At 46.3% G+C, this 16697-nt stretch overlaps 1 protein-coding gene across 4 annotated transcripts in view; it reads right to left on the bottom strand.

Moving 5' to 3' along the window:
- PTCD1 (pentatricopeptide repeat domain 1) overlaps positions 1-16697 on the bottom strand; it is a 115920-nt gene that overhangs the window by 26870 nt on the left and 72353 nt on the right. For all 4 annotated transcript variants that reach the window (XM_063934161.1, XM_063934162.1, XM_063934159.1 and 1 more), the window contains 2 exons: positions 14344-14562; positions 13576-13677 (listed from right to left, as the gene is read on the bottom strand). In XM_063934161.1, coding sequence (XP_063790231.1) covers positions 13576-13677; positions 14344-14562 — 321 coding nt within the window. The remainder of the gene's footprint in view (positions 1-13575; positions 13678-14343; positions 14563-16697) is intronic.

Genomic DNA, 16697 nt, shown 5'->3' on the forward strand with positions numbered 1-16697 from the left:
CCAGAGACATACTACGGAGGACCGCATACCAGGCCTGTCGAGGCCAATCCATGGGAAAACAGGTACACGAACTGGTAAGTCCACAGCGCCGCCAGAGCGTCCACAGCAGCCGCCTATGGATCCCATGTTACATAGAAACATAGAATTTGTCGGCAGATAAGAACCACTTGGCCCATCTAGTCTGCCCCCCTTTTTTTTTTTTTTTTATCTCTAACCTTAATTGATCCTTATTTCTTTGTAAGGATATCCTTATGTCTATCCCATGCATGTTTAAATTGCTCTAGTGTCTTAGCCTCTACCACCTCCGATGGGAGGCTATTCCACTTGTCCACTACCCTTTCTGTGAAGTAATTTTTCCGCAAATTTCCCCTGAACCTCCCCCCCTCCAGTCTCAGTGCATGTCCTCGTGTCCTATTGCTTCTCTTCATTTGGAGAATGTTTCCCTCCTGGACTTTGTTAAAACCCTTGATATATTTGAAAGTTTCTATCATGTCCCCCCTTTCCCTTCTCTGCTCCAAACTATACATATTGAGATTTCTTAGTCTTTCTGGGTATGTTTTGTGATGTAGGCCATGCACCATTTTAGTTGCCCTTCTTTGTACAGTTTCTAATGTATTAATATCCTTTTGAAGATATGGCCTCCAGAATTGAACACAGTATTCTAGATGAGGCCGTACCAATGACCTATACAGTGGCATTATTACTTCTTTCTTTCTGCTGCTGATTCCTCTCCCAATGCAGCCAAGCATCTGACTAGCCTTCCTCATTGCTTTGTTACATTGCTTACCTGCCTTTAAGTCATCTGAAATAGTGACTCCTAGATCCCTTTCCTCCTCAGTAGTTTCCAGTATAATGCCATTAATACTACATTTAGCCTTTGGATTTTTGAGACCCAAGTGCATTATTTTGCATTTTTTGGCATTAAACTGTAATTACCACACTCTTGACCATTCCTCTAGTCTACCTAGATCCTCAATCATTTGTTTTACCCCACCTGGTGTGTCTACCCTGTTGCATACCTTTGTGTCATCTGCAAACAGGCATACTTTCCCTTTAATGCCATTTGCAATGTCACCAATAAAGATATTAAAAAGCACTGGTCCAAGTACAGATCCCTGGGGCACTCCACTGGTAACATTTCCCTCCTGTGAATGCACTCCATTTACCACAACTCTCTGTTTTCTATCCTTCAACCAAGATCTCATCCATTCAATAATCCTAATATCCAATCCCAAACTTTCAAGTTTATTTAGCAGTCTGCGATGTGGAACAGTGTCAAAAGCCTTACTAAAGTCTAGATAAGCTATATCCATGGCTCCACCTTTATCCATCACTTTAGTCACACAGTCAAAAAAGTCAATAAGATTTGTTTGACATGATCTCCCCCCAGTGAATCCATGCTGTTTGGGATCCTGTAAATTGCCGGATTTGAGATAATCTACAACTCTTTCTTTTAAGAGTGTTTCCATCAATTTCCCTACTACTGATGTAAGACTCACTGGTCTGTAGTTGTTTGCCTCTTCCTTGCTTACACTTTTGTGCAGTGGGACTACGTTTGCTCTTTTCCAGTCCTCTGGAATTACTCCTGTAGCTAATGACTGGTTGAATAATTCTGTCAATGGTGCTACCAGCACCTCTTTAAGTTCTTTTAGTATCCTTGGATGTATCCCATCTGGCCCCATAGATTTGTCCACTTTCAGCTTTGAGAGTTCTGTTAGGACCTTCTCCTCTGTAAATGTGTCATTTTCCTGAATATCTCCGAAACTTAACTGTGGCCCCTTCCCCTCTCTTTCAGTAGTAAATACTGAGCAAAAATAATTAAGATGATCTGCTATTAAATTGTCTCCCTCAACAAGACTCTCAGTGTCTGTCTTTAGTTTTATTATTCCGCCTTTTGTTTTTCTCCTTTCGCTTATATACCTAAAAAAAGTTTTACCTCCTTTACCCACTGACTGGGCCATTTTCTCCTCAGCTTGTGCCTTTGCACATCCGATTACCTTCATAGTATCCTTCTGTCTAACAAGATATATCTCTTTGTCTTCATTATTTTGTGTCTGCTTATATTTCCTAAAAGCCATCTTTTTTGCTTTCACAATATTTGCTACTTCTTTTGCAAACCACACTGGCTTCCTTTTCCTTGTGTTTTTCCTAACACTTTTGATACAAATGTCTGTTGCCTTTAATATTGCACATTTTAATGTTTCCCACCTCTCCTGCACGGCTTCCAAGTTCCTCCACTCTACCAAAGAATCGCTTACACATTTTCCCATCCCTACAAAATCAGCCTTCCTAAAATCCAACACCTTTGTTTTTGTATGGGATGAGTCAGTCTCTGTCTTTATGCTGAACCATACTGCTTGATGATCACTGGATCCCAGGTTTCCACCCACTTTTACGTCCGATATTCTGTCTCCATTTGTAAGTATTAAGTCTAATATAGCGTCTTTCCGAGTGGGCTCCCTCACCAATTGGTGGAGGGATGCTCCCTGAAGGGAATTTAAAATGTCCCTACTTCTAGTGGAACTAGCAACAGACACTTCCCAGTTTACATCAGGAAGATTAAAGTCTCCCATTATTATTACCTCTCCTTTTAATGCCATTTTAGTTATGTCCTGCAATAGGTACTTGTCGAGTTCCTCTTCCTGACCTGGTGGCCTGTATATCACGCCAATACAAATACTCGACTTTTCCCGTTTCTATTGTCACCCAAAGGGCCTCAGTTTTTTCTTCAATACTTTGTATTAATGTAGTATTTATGCATTTTTTTACATACATTGCTACCCCTCCTCCGATTTTTCCAATTCTGTCCTTCCTAAATAAAGTATATCCCGGTATAACTATGTCCCAGTCATGATTTTCATTGTACCATGACTCTGTAATTGCCACAAAGTCTAGATCATCCCTTGTCATTATTGCAATTAGTTCTGGGATTTTATTTCCTAAGCTCCTAGCATTTGCACACATAGCTTTTAGAGTTTTGTTTGTGCTTTTCCTGTTCCTAGCTATGTTCCTCTCTCTGCCTATTTTTACTTGGTTTTGATCTGAATTATCATCTATTGCTGTGGATATGCTACCTATTCCCTTTGCCTGCAGAAACAATACCTCTGTGTTGGGGGAACAGATTTCTTTATTCTTGTTTGGTTCACTGCCCCCTCTGTTAGTTTAAATAGTTCTTGATGAAGCATCCAAACTGTTCAGTTAGTATTCCCGTTCCCCTTGAAGATGGGTGCAGGCCGTCACTTTTGTATAAGCTCCTATCTTGCCAGATGGTGTGACTGTGGCCTATAAATCCAAATCTCTCCTCATTGCACCATGTCCTTAGCCAAACATTGAAGTTTCTGATGCGATGAGTTCTGTCTTCCCCTCTGTGTACTGGCAATACTTCTGAAAAAGATACAGTGGTTGCCACCTGCTACAGAGCAGTCCCTAACTTCCTAAATTCATCTTTTACGGCCATGAGTTCAGCATTTGCCAGGTCATTTGTCCCTAGGTGGACAATGACATCCACCTCCCCATCTTTTCTTGCTGCCTTCACAATTCTTAGCATGCGCTCTTTATCCCTTGGAGCTGTGGCTCCAGGTAAGCACCTTACTTGTTTCTCTACTTCATTTGCATTTCCCAGATGTATTCCTCTAATAATGGAATCTCCCAAGAGAAGTGCAGTCCTTTTTGGGGATGCAATTTTTCTGTTCCATTTCTGGAACAGAAACGCCGGAGCTTCTTGTTGAGACGGGAAGCCATCAGGTGTACCTGCGGGCAGCCCCACCGGTGAACCAGCTGTTGAAACACCTGAGGATGAAGGCCCCATTCCCCCGGATGGAGGTCGTGCCTGCTGAAGAAGTCCGCTTCCCAGTTGTCCACTCCTGGAATGAATATGGCTGAGATGGCCTCTTGGTGATTAAGACACAAGCTGATGCATGTGTAGGCGAGACCCTGACCACTTGTTCAGTAAATTCAGTTGGAAATGGCGGGTATGGAACCTGCTGTACTGGATTGCCTCATATGGGACCACCCTCTTGCACAGTAGACAAATGCAAAGGTGGACAGAGATCCTGCGAGGTTTGAGGACAGAGCGAACCATAGCTTGGATTGCCAAGGCCTTCTCCATGGGAAGGTATACCTGCTGAGATTCTGTGTCCAGTATCATACCTAGGAACTGAAGTCTCTGTGACAGTTTCAGGTGAGACTTCTGCAAATTCAGGATCCACCCATGGTCTGTAAGCAATGCGTGCAGCAGACATTCTCTGGACGCAGCTTTTATCAGGAGATCGTCCAAATAGGGAACTGAACACCCTTGGAGCTGTGGAAAGACCAAAAGGTAACGCCCGAAATTGGAAGTGGCGGTCCAGGTAAGCCTGATGAGGAGGCCATATAGGTATGTGTAGATACGCATCCTTGATATCCAAGATTACCAGGAACTCCACTTCCTCCAATCCGTAGACCACCGCCCTTAGGGATTCCATCTTGAACACATGCAGGTACGGGTTCAGAGATCTGAGGGTCAGTATTGGGCGTACCGAACCGTCCGTTTCCGGTACAACAAATAGAGTTGAATAAAAGCCCCTGTTCTGAGACAGGAGAGGCACTGGAACGAGAAACCATGTTAGCAATAGCTTTGGTATGACGTCTTGCAAGGTAACCCTTGCTACAGGTGAAGCTGGTAAACTTGACTTGAAGAATCTGAGAGGAGTTAGCTCTCGAAATTGTAACTGGTACCCTTGTGATATGAGGTCCCTCACCCAAGGGTACTGGCAGGATTTTGCCCACACACGGCCGAAGTGTTGAAGGCGAGCACCTACCTGAAAGTCGCCTTGCTGTTGGGGCCAACAGTCATGCGGAGGGCTTAGTGACAGATGATCCAGAGGTCTGGTCCAGGGATGCAGCAGCTGCGGACCAACGGGACTTACCTCTGTTGCCTCTAGAAGCATTTGAGGCACCTCTGGCTCTGCCCCTGAATCTGGCCAAACAAAAGGACTGCAGAGAAGGCCCGGGATAGGGACATCTAGCAGGAGGCGCAGCAGATGGCAGATAGGTTTCTTAGGTAGACTTCCCCGCCGTTGCCTATTTGTTCAGTTCTCCCCCAAATAAGGCCTCGCCTGTAAAAGGAAGATTCTCTACGCCTTTTTTGGAATCAGCATCCACTGACCACTGTCGCAGCCAAAAGGCCCTGCAGGTCGAGACCGCCATAGCACCGCTATTGATGAGACACAATTCTTTAATAGCCTCACCCATAAAGTTAGCAGCATCTTGGATATAATGCAGTAGTGTCATGACGTCCTACTGAGGGAGAGAGTCAAAGCCTTGTATAAGATTATCATACCATTTTACCATGGCCCTCGAAATCCAGCCGCATGCTGTAGTGGGTCTCTGAGCAAAGCTCACCACAGAATATATGGATTTGGGAGTAGTCTCAATTTCGCGGTCAGTAGGGTCCTTGAGGGAGATAGCCCCAGGTACAGGTAATGCCATTTGTGTGACAGTCTGCACAATGACGTATCCACCGCCGAGGGAGTTTCCCAAATTTTTCTGTCCACAGAAGGAAAAAGGGAAGGAATTCAATAACCGCTGAGGGGGTCTTGAAACTTATGTCAGGATTGACCCATGCCTCCCCGGAAAGTGACTTTAAATCCTTAGAGACAGGGAAGGTAGCCAAGGATTTTATATTAACAAAATAATGACTCTTTTGGTTCTGATTCCTAATCCGGTATGTTGAGTAAATCCCTAATGGACTATATCAGGGCCTCAGCACCCGGGGACAGAACATTGTCCTCTTCCATGTCAATTTCCCCCTCATCCAGCTCTGGTAACTCAGTATCAGAGTCAGATTGGAGAATCTGTGGAGGTGAGCGTTTATGTGAGAGCAACAGAGGGGGCTGAGGAGCATGTCTGAGGCCAGCAGTTTAAATAAACATATTATATACCGACTGTTTAGGGACTGTCACTCTAGTCTAGTTGCATTTATGTTATGAATCATGTTTTTGATAGATTTTAACCATTCTGGTACCAGAGAGGGTATGGAACATTGATTACACATAAGAGACCGTCTGGTGAGGGAGTAAACTTAGTTTACATGAAGGACACACAGCCTTTTCCACCAGACATGTTATTGCAGAAACAAACAGAGTTATGAGAAATACAGTGCAGTAACAACACAACATTGAGACAGCACCTGCACCCCAGACAGCCCCACTGGAGTGACACCGAGAGGAATTGGACCAGCACACAATATCCAGACAAGCTGGAAATAATAAATATAGATAAACAGTAGATGCAGCAGTGAATCACCGCTGATTGCTCCCCCTTCTCTATAACCCCGGTACCAGTACTATTGGTGTTCAGCAGGGCCTGTGGAGGAGCTCTGTTAGGCAGCCTTTCAGTCAGCAGCAGCTGGAAATGTCCCCTTTTAACCGCTGGTCTCGCTCTCTGGGAAGACCCGCGCCCCTTCAATGGCGCGCGGCCCCTACAGTAATAATTATACTGGCTACACGATTTTACACATACATATCGGTGTACTAGGATTTTGGTTACCTACCGGTAAATCCATTTTTCTAGTAGTCCGTAGAGGATGCTGGGGTCCACATTAGTACCATGGGGTATATACGGGTCCACAAAGAGTCATTGACACTGTAAGAGTTTGAGAGTGTGGGCTGGCTCCTCCCTCTATGCCCCTCCTACCAGACTCAGTCTAGAAACTTTGCCCGAGGAGACGGACATCTTTGAGAGAAGGATTTAACACAGATAGTGGCGAGAATCATACCAGCTCACACATACAAGGCACATCAAGCTAATTAGCTTGAAACATTCAGCAACTGCTGAAACATTACTTACCTAGTAACAATGCAGTACATAACTAAACAAAGTTGTACTAAACCAGATAACGATTGCAGGAAAACGAAGCGTTAGGCGGGCGCCCAGCATCCTCTACGGACTACGAGAAAAGGACTTACCGGTAGGTAACCAAGATCCTATTTTCTCTTACGTCCTAGAGGATGCTGGGGTCCACATTAGTACCAAGGGGATGTACCACAGCTCCCAGAACGGGAGGGAGAGCGCGGAGGCTCCTGCAAAACGGATTGGCCTCTGATGATCTGAAGTTCAGTCAAAGTATCGAACTTGTAGAACTTAGCAAACGTGTTCGACCCAGACAAAGTGGCCGCTCGGCAAAGTTGTAACGCCGAGACACCCCGGGCAGCCGCCCAAGAAGACCCCACCTTACGAGTAGAGTGGGCCTTAATAGATTTTGGACACGGCAATCCTGCCGTAGAATATGCATGCTGGATAGTGAACCTAATCCAGCGAGATATAGTCTGCTTTGAAGCAGTACACCCAATTTTCTTGGGATCATACAGGACGATTTCCTGTGACGAGCAGTCCTCTTCACATTTATTTTCAAAGCCCTCACAACATCCAAGGACTTTGACGAAATTGAGGAGTCAGTAGCCACTGGCACCACAATAGGTTGGTTGATATGAAATGCCGACACAACCTTTGGAAGAAACTGCTGACGTGTTCGGAGCTCAGCTCTATCTTCATGGAAGATCAAATAAGGCTTTTACAGGACAAAGCCCCCAATTATGACACACGTCTAGCAGGCCAACAACATGACACCCTTCCATGTAAGAAATTTAACCTCAACCTCCTGTAGAGTCTCAAACCAGTCCGACTGGAGGAACTGCAACATCACGTTAAGGTCCCAAGGCGCCGTAGGCGGTACAAAGGGAGGTTGAATGTGCAGAACTCCCTTCAAAAAGGTCTGAACCTAAGGGAGGGCAACCAATTGTTTCTGGAAGAGAATGGACCTGGATGAAATCTGGACCTTCACAGATCCCAACCACAGGCCCATATCCACACCTGCTCGCAGGAAGAGGAGAAACCGTCCCTGTTGAAACGCCACCTTAGGAAACTTCTTGGACTCACACCAAGAGACATATTTATTCCAAATACGATGGTAATGCTTAGACGTTACCCCTTTCCTAGCCTGCATGAGGGTAGAAATGACCTTCTTCGGAATGCCCTTCAGAGCAAGTATCAGGCGCTCAACTCCCATGCCGTCAAATGTAGCCGCGGTAAGTCTTGATAGGCGAACGGCCCCTGCTGCAGCAGATCCTCCCGAAGAGGAAGCGGCCTCGGCTCTTCCTGCAAGAGATTCAGAAGGTCCGCGTACCAAGCCCATCCGTGGCCAGTCTGGAGCAATGAGGATCGCTTGAACTCTTGTTCTCCTTACAAGCTTTAGAACTCTTGGAATGAGTGGAAGTGGTGGAAACACGTACACCGACTGGAACACCCACGGAGACACCAGGGCGTCCACTGCCACTGCTTGCGGGTCCCTCGACATGGAACAATAGCGTTGAAGCTTCTTGTTGAGACGAGAAGCCATCATATTTATTTGGGGTAACCCCCAAAGGTCTGTTATTTAACACCTCCGGATGGAGACCCCACTCTCCTGGATGGAGATAGTGTCTGCTGAGGAAGTCTGCTTACCAGTTGTCTACTCCCGGAATTAAGATTGCTGAGAGCGTCAGCGTGTGTCTTTCTGCCCAGAGGATAATTCTCGTCACCTCTGACATTGCAGCTCTGCTCTTCGTTCCGCCCTGTCGGTTTATGTAAGCCACCGTCGTTACATTGTCTGACTGTACTTGAATGGCCGATCTCTTAGAAGATGGGCCGCCTGAAGAAGACCGTTGTAGACGGCTCTTAGTTCTAGGAGGTTGATCGGCAGGCCGGCATCCAGACCTGAGCAACTTCCTTGGAAGGTTTCCCCTTGAGTGACTGCGCCCCAGCCCCGAAGGCTCGCATCCGTGGTTAGAAGGACCTAGTCCTGAATCCCGAACCTGCGGCCCTCCAGAAGGTGAGGCAATTGGAGCCACCAGAGGAGTGAAATCCTGGCCTTTGGTGACAGATGAATTATCTGGTGCATGTGGAGATGAGATCCTGACCACTTGTCCAGGACATAGCCAGATTAAGGGGGGGATGCAGGGCATACTGTACCCCGGGCCCCCCTCTTTTAAGGGCCCCCCCAGCCAGAGCACACTGACATCACTAGCTCTCCCTCTTGTGCAGCAGCAGAACCAGGCTACCAGGATGTGAGAAGGACAGTATGCATTGCAGGCAGAGATACAGGAGTATCAGGTTTCATGAGATGCCAACAGAGCTTCCTGACCAGAGGAGAGATAGCCGAGGGGAGAAAGCTGTAATTGACCCAGGGATTCCAGCTTCTCCTCCTCCTGCTAGGTGTCAGGGTCCTGTGTAACCTGTTATCTAATGAGAGCGTTCATGTCTCAAAAGACACACACAAAGCATCCTCCCGAGTCCTGTCCCAATGTGTTAGTAGTACAGAGGCTGCTGCTATTGCATTTTTGCAAGATAAATTATAGATTTTCTTTTTCTATGTGTATTTTAAGGTTGTTTAACTTGTCTTTGTTCCACTACAGGCAAACATTATAAAATAGTTGTCTCTCTATTAGGTGGAGATATAAACAGTACCTAAACTATTAGTTTAAATCTGATATACACCATTGGTTTATATTTAATATATACAATCCATACCTCCCTACATGACCCATTCCAGGAGGGACAAAATGCTCTCTACCTGGACTTCCCTGTTAATTTATGATTGTAATCATTTTTGTTGAAATACCTTTTTTTATCAATTAAATTGGTCAACATATGTGATACCAATCATATATTAAAAGGGACGTCCAGGGGGAGAAAAAGTTCTCCCTCCCCGAATGGGTCATGTCAGGAAGTATGCACAATCTAATACACACCCTCCCCCTCCACCAGGGCCCCCCTGTGTTAAGTGCCCCAGGCCCCCCCAAGGCTTAATCCGGCCCTTGTCCAGGAGATCCAGTTGGAAAGCCCGAGCATGGAACCTCCCGTACTGGAGAGCCTCGTAAGAGGCCGCCATCTTTCCCAAAAGGCGAATGCATTGATGAACCGACACCCGGGCTGGCTTCAGGACATTCCGGACCATTGTTTTTATCACCAACGCCTTTTCCTGTGGAAGAAACACCCTCTGCACCTCAGTGTCGAGGATCATCCCCAGAAAAGACAACCTCTGGGTTGGTTCCAAATGTGATTTTAGAAGGTTCAGAATCCAACCGTGGAGTCTGAGTAGGTGGGTTGTGAGAACAATGGACTGCAACAGCTTCTCCCTGTACGATGCCTTTATCAGCAGATTGTCCAGATATGGAATGATGTTCACCCTTTGTTCGCGGAGGAGAACCATCATCTCTGCCATCACCTTGGTGAACACCCTCAGTGCTGTTGAGAGGCCGAATGGCAGGGCCTGGAACTGGAAATGACAGTCCAGTAATGCGAAACGGAGATAAGCCTGATGCAGCAGCCAAATCGGAATGTGGAGGTATACCTGGAATTCCCCCTCTTCCAAACCTGATATCACCGCCCGGAGAGACTCCATTTTGAACTTGAACTCCTTTAGAAAGGGGTTCAGTGCTTTTAGGTTCAGAATGGGCCTAATCGAACCATCCGGTTTCAGTACCACGAAAAGGTTCGAATAGTAACCTGTGGTTTGCAAATGAGGAGGAACTGGCACAATGACCTGTGCCTCCACCAACTTCTGGACAGTAAGATAGTTTTGTCTGCCAGTAGAACTGGCAAGCCTAATTTGAAAAATCGGTGGAGGGAGATTCTGAAATTCCAGCCTGTATCCCTGGGACACAATATCTATCACCCAGGGATCAAGGCTGGACGATACCCTGAAGTGACTGAACTGTCTGAGCCTCGCTCCCACTGGGTGCACCTCCAGGCCGCGCGGTCCGCCGTCATGCGGAGGACTTTGGCGTACCTGAAACAGGCTTTTGTTCCTGGGAACCTGAAGCAGCTGGTTTCTTGGATTTAACTAGACCTCCCCTAAAGAAGGTATTGTATGGTATGGCCTTTCTAGGCTTGTTAGGCCGAAAGGACTGTGATGCTGATGAAGAGAAGGATTTCTTCGGAGCAGGTGCAGCTGAGGGAAAGAACGGAGACTTACCCGCTGTAGCCGTGGATATCGATGCATCCAAAGCTTCCCCAAAGAGAGCCTGACCTGTGTAGGGTAGGGACTCCACACTGTTCCTGGATTCCGCGTAGGCCAACCACTGGCGCAGCCACAGACCCCGACGAGCTGAAACAGACATTATAGAGATTCCCGCAGCCATGGAACCCAGGTCTTTCATGGATTCTACCATAAAACCTGCTGAATCCTGAATGTTACGCAAAAACAATTCAACATCACCCTTATCCATCGTATCGAAGTCCTCAAGTAGCCGGCTCCTTTAAGGCGGTAGATCCTGGAACAGGTAAAACCACCTTTTTTGCGAGTCTGGACACAAATGCATCAACAATTGGCGGGTTTTCCCATTTTTTTGCTATCCTCCTCAGGGAAAAGGAACAACACCTGGACCCTTTTAGGGATCTGGAACTTTTTCTCATGCTTTCTCAAGTATAGCAATTAATTCCTTTGACGCAGGGAAGGTTAGCGAGGCTTTTTTTTATTTTCAGTGAAAAAAAGCCTCCTCAACCTGCTCAGGTGTGGCATCATTAATATTCAACACATCCCTGATAGCCTCTATCATCAATTGCACCCCCTTTGCAAGAGAAGCAGACCCCCGCAACACATCCCCATTACCGTCTGTGGTGTCAGAATCGGTATCCGTGTCATCTTGCATGACATGAACAAGCACATGTTTGTGGGGGTATATAGCGGAGCGTCTTGAGGTACCAAAATCGGGCCATACTGCAATAGAGTTCTGTAATACCTGGGTTGCAGATTCATTACTTGCAACCCTGTCTGAAATCTGAGAAATCCAAGATTTGATAGAGGAAAACCACTCAGATTCCCTTGCTGGAATCTGTGCTAAACCAGTGCTATCCTGATTACATGGAATGGGATCATCCTGGGAGGACATATCCTCCGCAGCATATGACACAGTGTCCCTGGACATAGCTAAAGGAGACCACCAAACACACACACAGGGGAGGGCAGACAGTTTCCCCCCCCAAGAATGGCAAGAGAGACAGAGATTGGAGCCAATCCAAACACAGTGCTTCTAACCAAAGGGAGACCCCTTGTCAGAGCTGACTATGCACCTTAATAGGATACACAGTCGTATTGCAGCCTCCCCTAGCTTCTACAACCCCTGGTACCGTTTACAGATAGCTGGAGTTGCTGTGGAGGGACCTGTTTCTCCTGATCAGCGCTGTGCAGGCAGGAAAATGGCGCTGAACGCTGCTGGGTCCGCTCTGAGGAGAAGCTCCGCCCCCAAAATGGAGCTGTCTTCCCGCTCTTCCACTGATTATACTGGCCTGAGGATTGCGTGCTCGCTGAGATCCGAGGACCCCAACAGGCTGAGAGACCTGTGTAGGGTGTAGCGCTGGCTCAGGGCGCCCCACCATGTACCGCTGAGCCTCCCAGAGCGCAGTTAATACTGCGCTCCTACCCTGCTGCTGCAATCTTCACAACGACCCCCCGCTTGCTAGGGGTGTGTGGGGTCGGTGACTCCCTCGCCACCGATTATTCAGCTCTGTAAGGGGGTGGTGGCATGCTGCTGGGGCGAGCGATCCCCTGCGGCAGGGAGCGATCTGACCCCTCAGGAGCTCAGTGTCCTGTCAGCGGAGTAAGTGGCTCGCACCCCGCAGGGCAGACACTATTCCACCCCTTAGTCTCACAAAGCAGGAAGGCTGTTGCCAGCAGCCTCCCTGTAAAATAATAAACTCTAAATAAAACTTTTCCAGGGAAACTCTGGAGAGCTCCCCCAGCTGTGACCGGCTCCTCCGGGCACATTTTCTAAACTGAGTCTGGTAGGAGGGGCATAGAGGGAGGAGCTAGCCCACACTCTCAAACTCAAAGTGCCAATGGCTCCTAGTGGACCCGTCTATACCGCATGGTACTAATGTGGACCCCAGCATCCTCTAGGATGTATGAGAAAATAAGAAAGCTTTTTTCCCTCTTCATACTGCCAGTGTTTGGGTCCGCGGTGGGCACTGTAGCTCGCAGCCGGTGACCGCCGTGCCCTTTAGCCACCACATGACACCGGGGACCCGCTAACCGGGAACTCGGTGTAAACACTCGCCGCACCGGTCGTCTGTTTTCAGCATCTGTTGGGGGTGGCGGCGCGCTGCTGGCCTGGGCACACACAGTACGGTACGTGAAACAGAGCCTCAGTAGCTTAATGTCCTGTCAGCGGGGATTACAGAGTCATTAACCCTCAGGAGGTTGGTCCCCCCCCCCCCCCCCCCTCTCTAAGTCCCACGATGCAGGTAGACTGGTTGCCAACCAGTACCACCTGAAAATAATATCATTTCTGAAGAAAACTCTCTGGAGCTCCAGGGGAATGCAACAAGCTCCTTGGGCACATTTTTCTAAACTGAGTCTGCAGGAGAGGCATAGAGGGGAAGAGCCAACACACACTTAATTTCTCAAAGTGCCCGGCTCCTACAGACCCGATCTATACCCCATGGTACTAAAGTACTGTTCCCAGTATCCATTAGGACGTTAGAGAAATAATTAAATTGCGCCAATTGCATTTTATGAATTAATCTCTTTTAATCTTCATCCCCCCACAGCCATCATACCTGTAGAGCATAGCGAAAGCCCAAATCTTTGTCCTTTATACAACTCATAAAAAGGATGTTGAAGGTGTCAGGATTGGTAATACGAAAATTCTGCACAATTTCCTGAAGAGAATGAAAAAGTTGTGTTAGTTTGAGGAACCAGATTCAGAGACAAAGCCTGTATATAATATGTACTGTATTCGTTCATTTTGAAACCATGCCACTGTGTGTCATTTATATTTTGTTATAAAATCAAAACTTTTACTTGTTCTATTGGATGTCCTCCTTAGCAGAGAACTAAAACAGTGAAATAATGCCAAGTTTAATACATTGTGTCAACCACAGTGGTCACAATTATTCAGAATATTATGTTATATTATTGGATCATAGTGATAGAAGCAGAGAAGGCAGCAGAGAACACTAATAAGTATGAGACATTTTTATATAACATTATGGCGGGTATCCAATTACCTGAGAAGAAACATTAAAGCGCAAAAAAACGTTTTCCCGATTTTTCACCTATATATTTTTTTATTTTTTTACTGGCTATCCAATTTGGTCGCCTGTGGAAAAAATAAATTTTCTCACAAAAACACAGGTTCAGTGAAACCTATGTTTCCGGGGATTTGGTTTTGCCTGCTTTAGGCAGGTGAATCAAAATCCTCTATAAGCCGCAGCTCACGTCGTCTTATCAGGGCCAATAGGATAGCCCCCGGCGAGACAAATAGCCACGGTAATTGACTGGGAGTAATTGGATATCCCCCTATTACTGAAACAGGACTGACTCACCTTGAATATCTCCAAGCTACCTTGCAGTCCTTGGCTCAATGTGCAGACTTTTAGGAAACAGTTATATGTGATGAGGTTAAGTTTAATGTTCTTATCCATCAATTCCTTTCGCAGTTTCAATGCTTGCTGTAAGCCAGAGTCTTTCCATGGTGACTCAGCACAGGCATTAAATAGAGCAGTAAACGTGGCATCTGTGGGTTCTAGACCTCTTTTTTTCATCTAAATGTTGGAAAATGTAAGCAGTATGTAAGACAATGCAATATGTTAAGTAAAAGATAAATTGGTTTACAATTCTATACTATATTAAGATCTTGGGTCAGCTTATTTATGTATAAAATAGGATGTATCCCTATGCTGTCATATATGCCCTAAGGGTAAATCCAGTGAGACAACTCACCCTGGACCTAAACTACAATGTTTACAAGGTAAAAGGAAGGGGGATTCAACTATGCTATAAACACCCTGCAACACCCCTCTGCCAATGAGCGGGTTCATTTGTACTGATGAGTATATAACTGTATTATTAATATTTAGACATGATACATTCACTGCACCTGCTTGTCACTGATATTCTCCATGCAATAACTGTGATGCGTTTTTTTGGGGGGGGGGATTGAACATTTTTGGGAAGTGTTGCCTAAACCTGTTCTCATCACTTGACCTTTCGCTCGGCATACAAATGAGGAATAGACATAGTTTCATTTTTCTTAGGCGTCACCATGACACCAGTTCTGCCCTCAATATACAGTATGCAAGATAGAAAAGATGGAAAGGAGGGAAATTAAATTAACATAAGGATGGGTTATGTAGACTTGGCTAAAAAGACCATTTCATTGTTTTTGTAATACCCGTTTCACACCGCACAAATAACCCGGTATCGGGGTTGACACGGGTCAGTGTGCGGTGTGAAAGGGCCATGGTCGAATTCCCAGGTCGCCTGACCAGATAATTCAACCGGGGACTAAAGCAGTTTTATTCCCGGATCTTATACTGGGTCAGTGGCAGCGTGAATGGGTTAGATCCCGGACCTGTCACTACATAGGGAAGAGGCGGAGCGGAGATGAGTTCACCTCCCAGCGCCACCTCTGCCCCCCACTATGGCAAGTGGCCCAGCATATTGCCAGGTCGGGGGAACCAGCAGATAGGGTCCAATGCCAGATCCCACCCAGGAAGGACCCGTTTACAATTCCAGGGTGGGATCCGGCATTGGCTGTGTTAAAGCGGTATAAATAAATAACCGGGCCAATGTTATTAAAATAAAAAAGTTAAAAAAGAAAAGCTAGCTTTCAAATGTTGCAACTAGGATTCTACATCCTAAAACAAGATGGTCACCCAAAATCAAGACAGAAACAATCCTGCTGTCAAGTAATTTTTGATGTTCGCTAAGGGGTCTATACAAAATTTATTCAACAAATCAGAAAAACTGCATTTTCCGACATTTTTAGGTCGAATTTGGATTTGACCTACTCAAGTTAGTTGCCGTTTTTCAGACTTGTCGGAAAACACATGGATTGGTGGATTAACTGTGGATTCACGTGTTTTGTCTAATTTGCAGGCATTTTCGACAGGTTTTTGGCCTGTTTTCAACAATGCCGACTCGACTTTAAAAAAAAAGTAGGATCGCCATTGTCAAAAACGGCTAAACCTGTCGGAAATGTCCGGAGACTGAATAGTGCAGTGACGGATCCTCTCCAAGTGGCTGCACGACAGAGCTGAGACGTGGTAGTCCCCCTACTAGCGACCCACGAAGATCCAATTGTAGCGTAGAGTGGGCAGCAATGGATACTGGCGGTCGCCTAAACTGGTGGAGATAGGCCTGACAAACTGTCAACTTAATCCAGCGGGCCAGGGCCTGCTTAGTAGCAGGCCACCCTCAACGAGGGACATAATAAAGCACGAATAAAGCAGACTTGCTGAAAGACACAGCCCGCTCTACGTAAATCTTCAAAGTTCTCACTACATCCAGAGAAGAAGGTGTCCCAGAATTGTCTTGCAAAGATGGAACCATAATAGGCTGATTGATGTGAAAGGACGACACGACCTTGAGAAGGAAAGAAGGACGTGTTCTTAACTCCGCCCGATCAGGATGAAAAATCAAAAAAGGGGAGTCTGCAAGACAAGGCATTTAATTCAGAAACCCTCCGGCCTGAAGCTATGGCTAGTAGAAAAGCAGTCATCCAAGTAAGAAATCGAAGGTCAGCTTCTTCCACAGGTTCAAAACAGCTTGACTGTAAAAATTCCAGCATCAGATTTAAATCCCAAGTAGCTGTAGGTGGAACAAATGGAGGTTCTACCCGTAGAACCCCTTGCAGAAAGGGTTGCACATCCACCAGGAGTGCTAGAGTTTCTTTAAA

The sequence above is a fragment of the Pseudophryne corroboree genome, chromosome 7, assembly GCF_028390025.1.
Source record: "Pseudophryne corroboree isolate aPseCor3 chromosome 7, aPseCor3.hap2, whole genome shotgun sequence".
NCBI lineage: Eukaryota > Metazoa > Chordata > Amphibia > Anura > Myobatrachidae > Pseudophryne > Pseudophryne corroboree.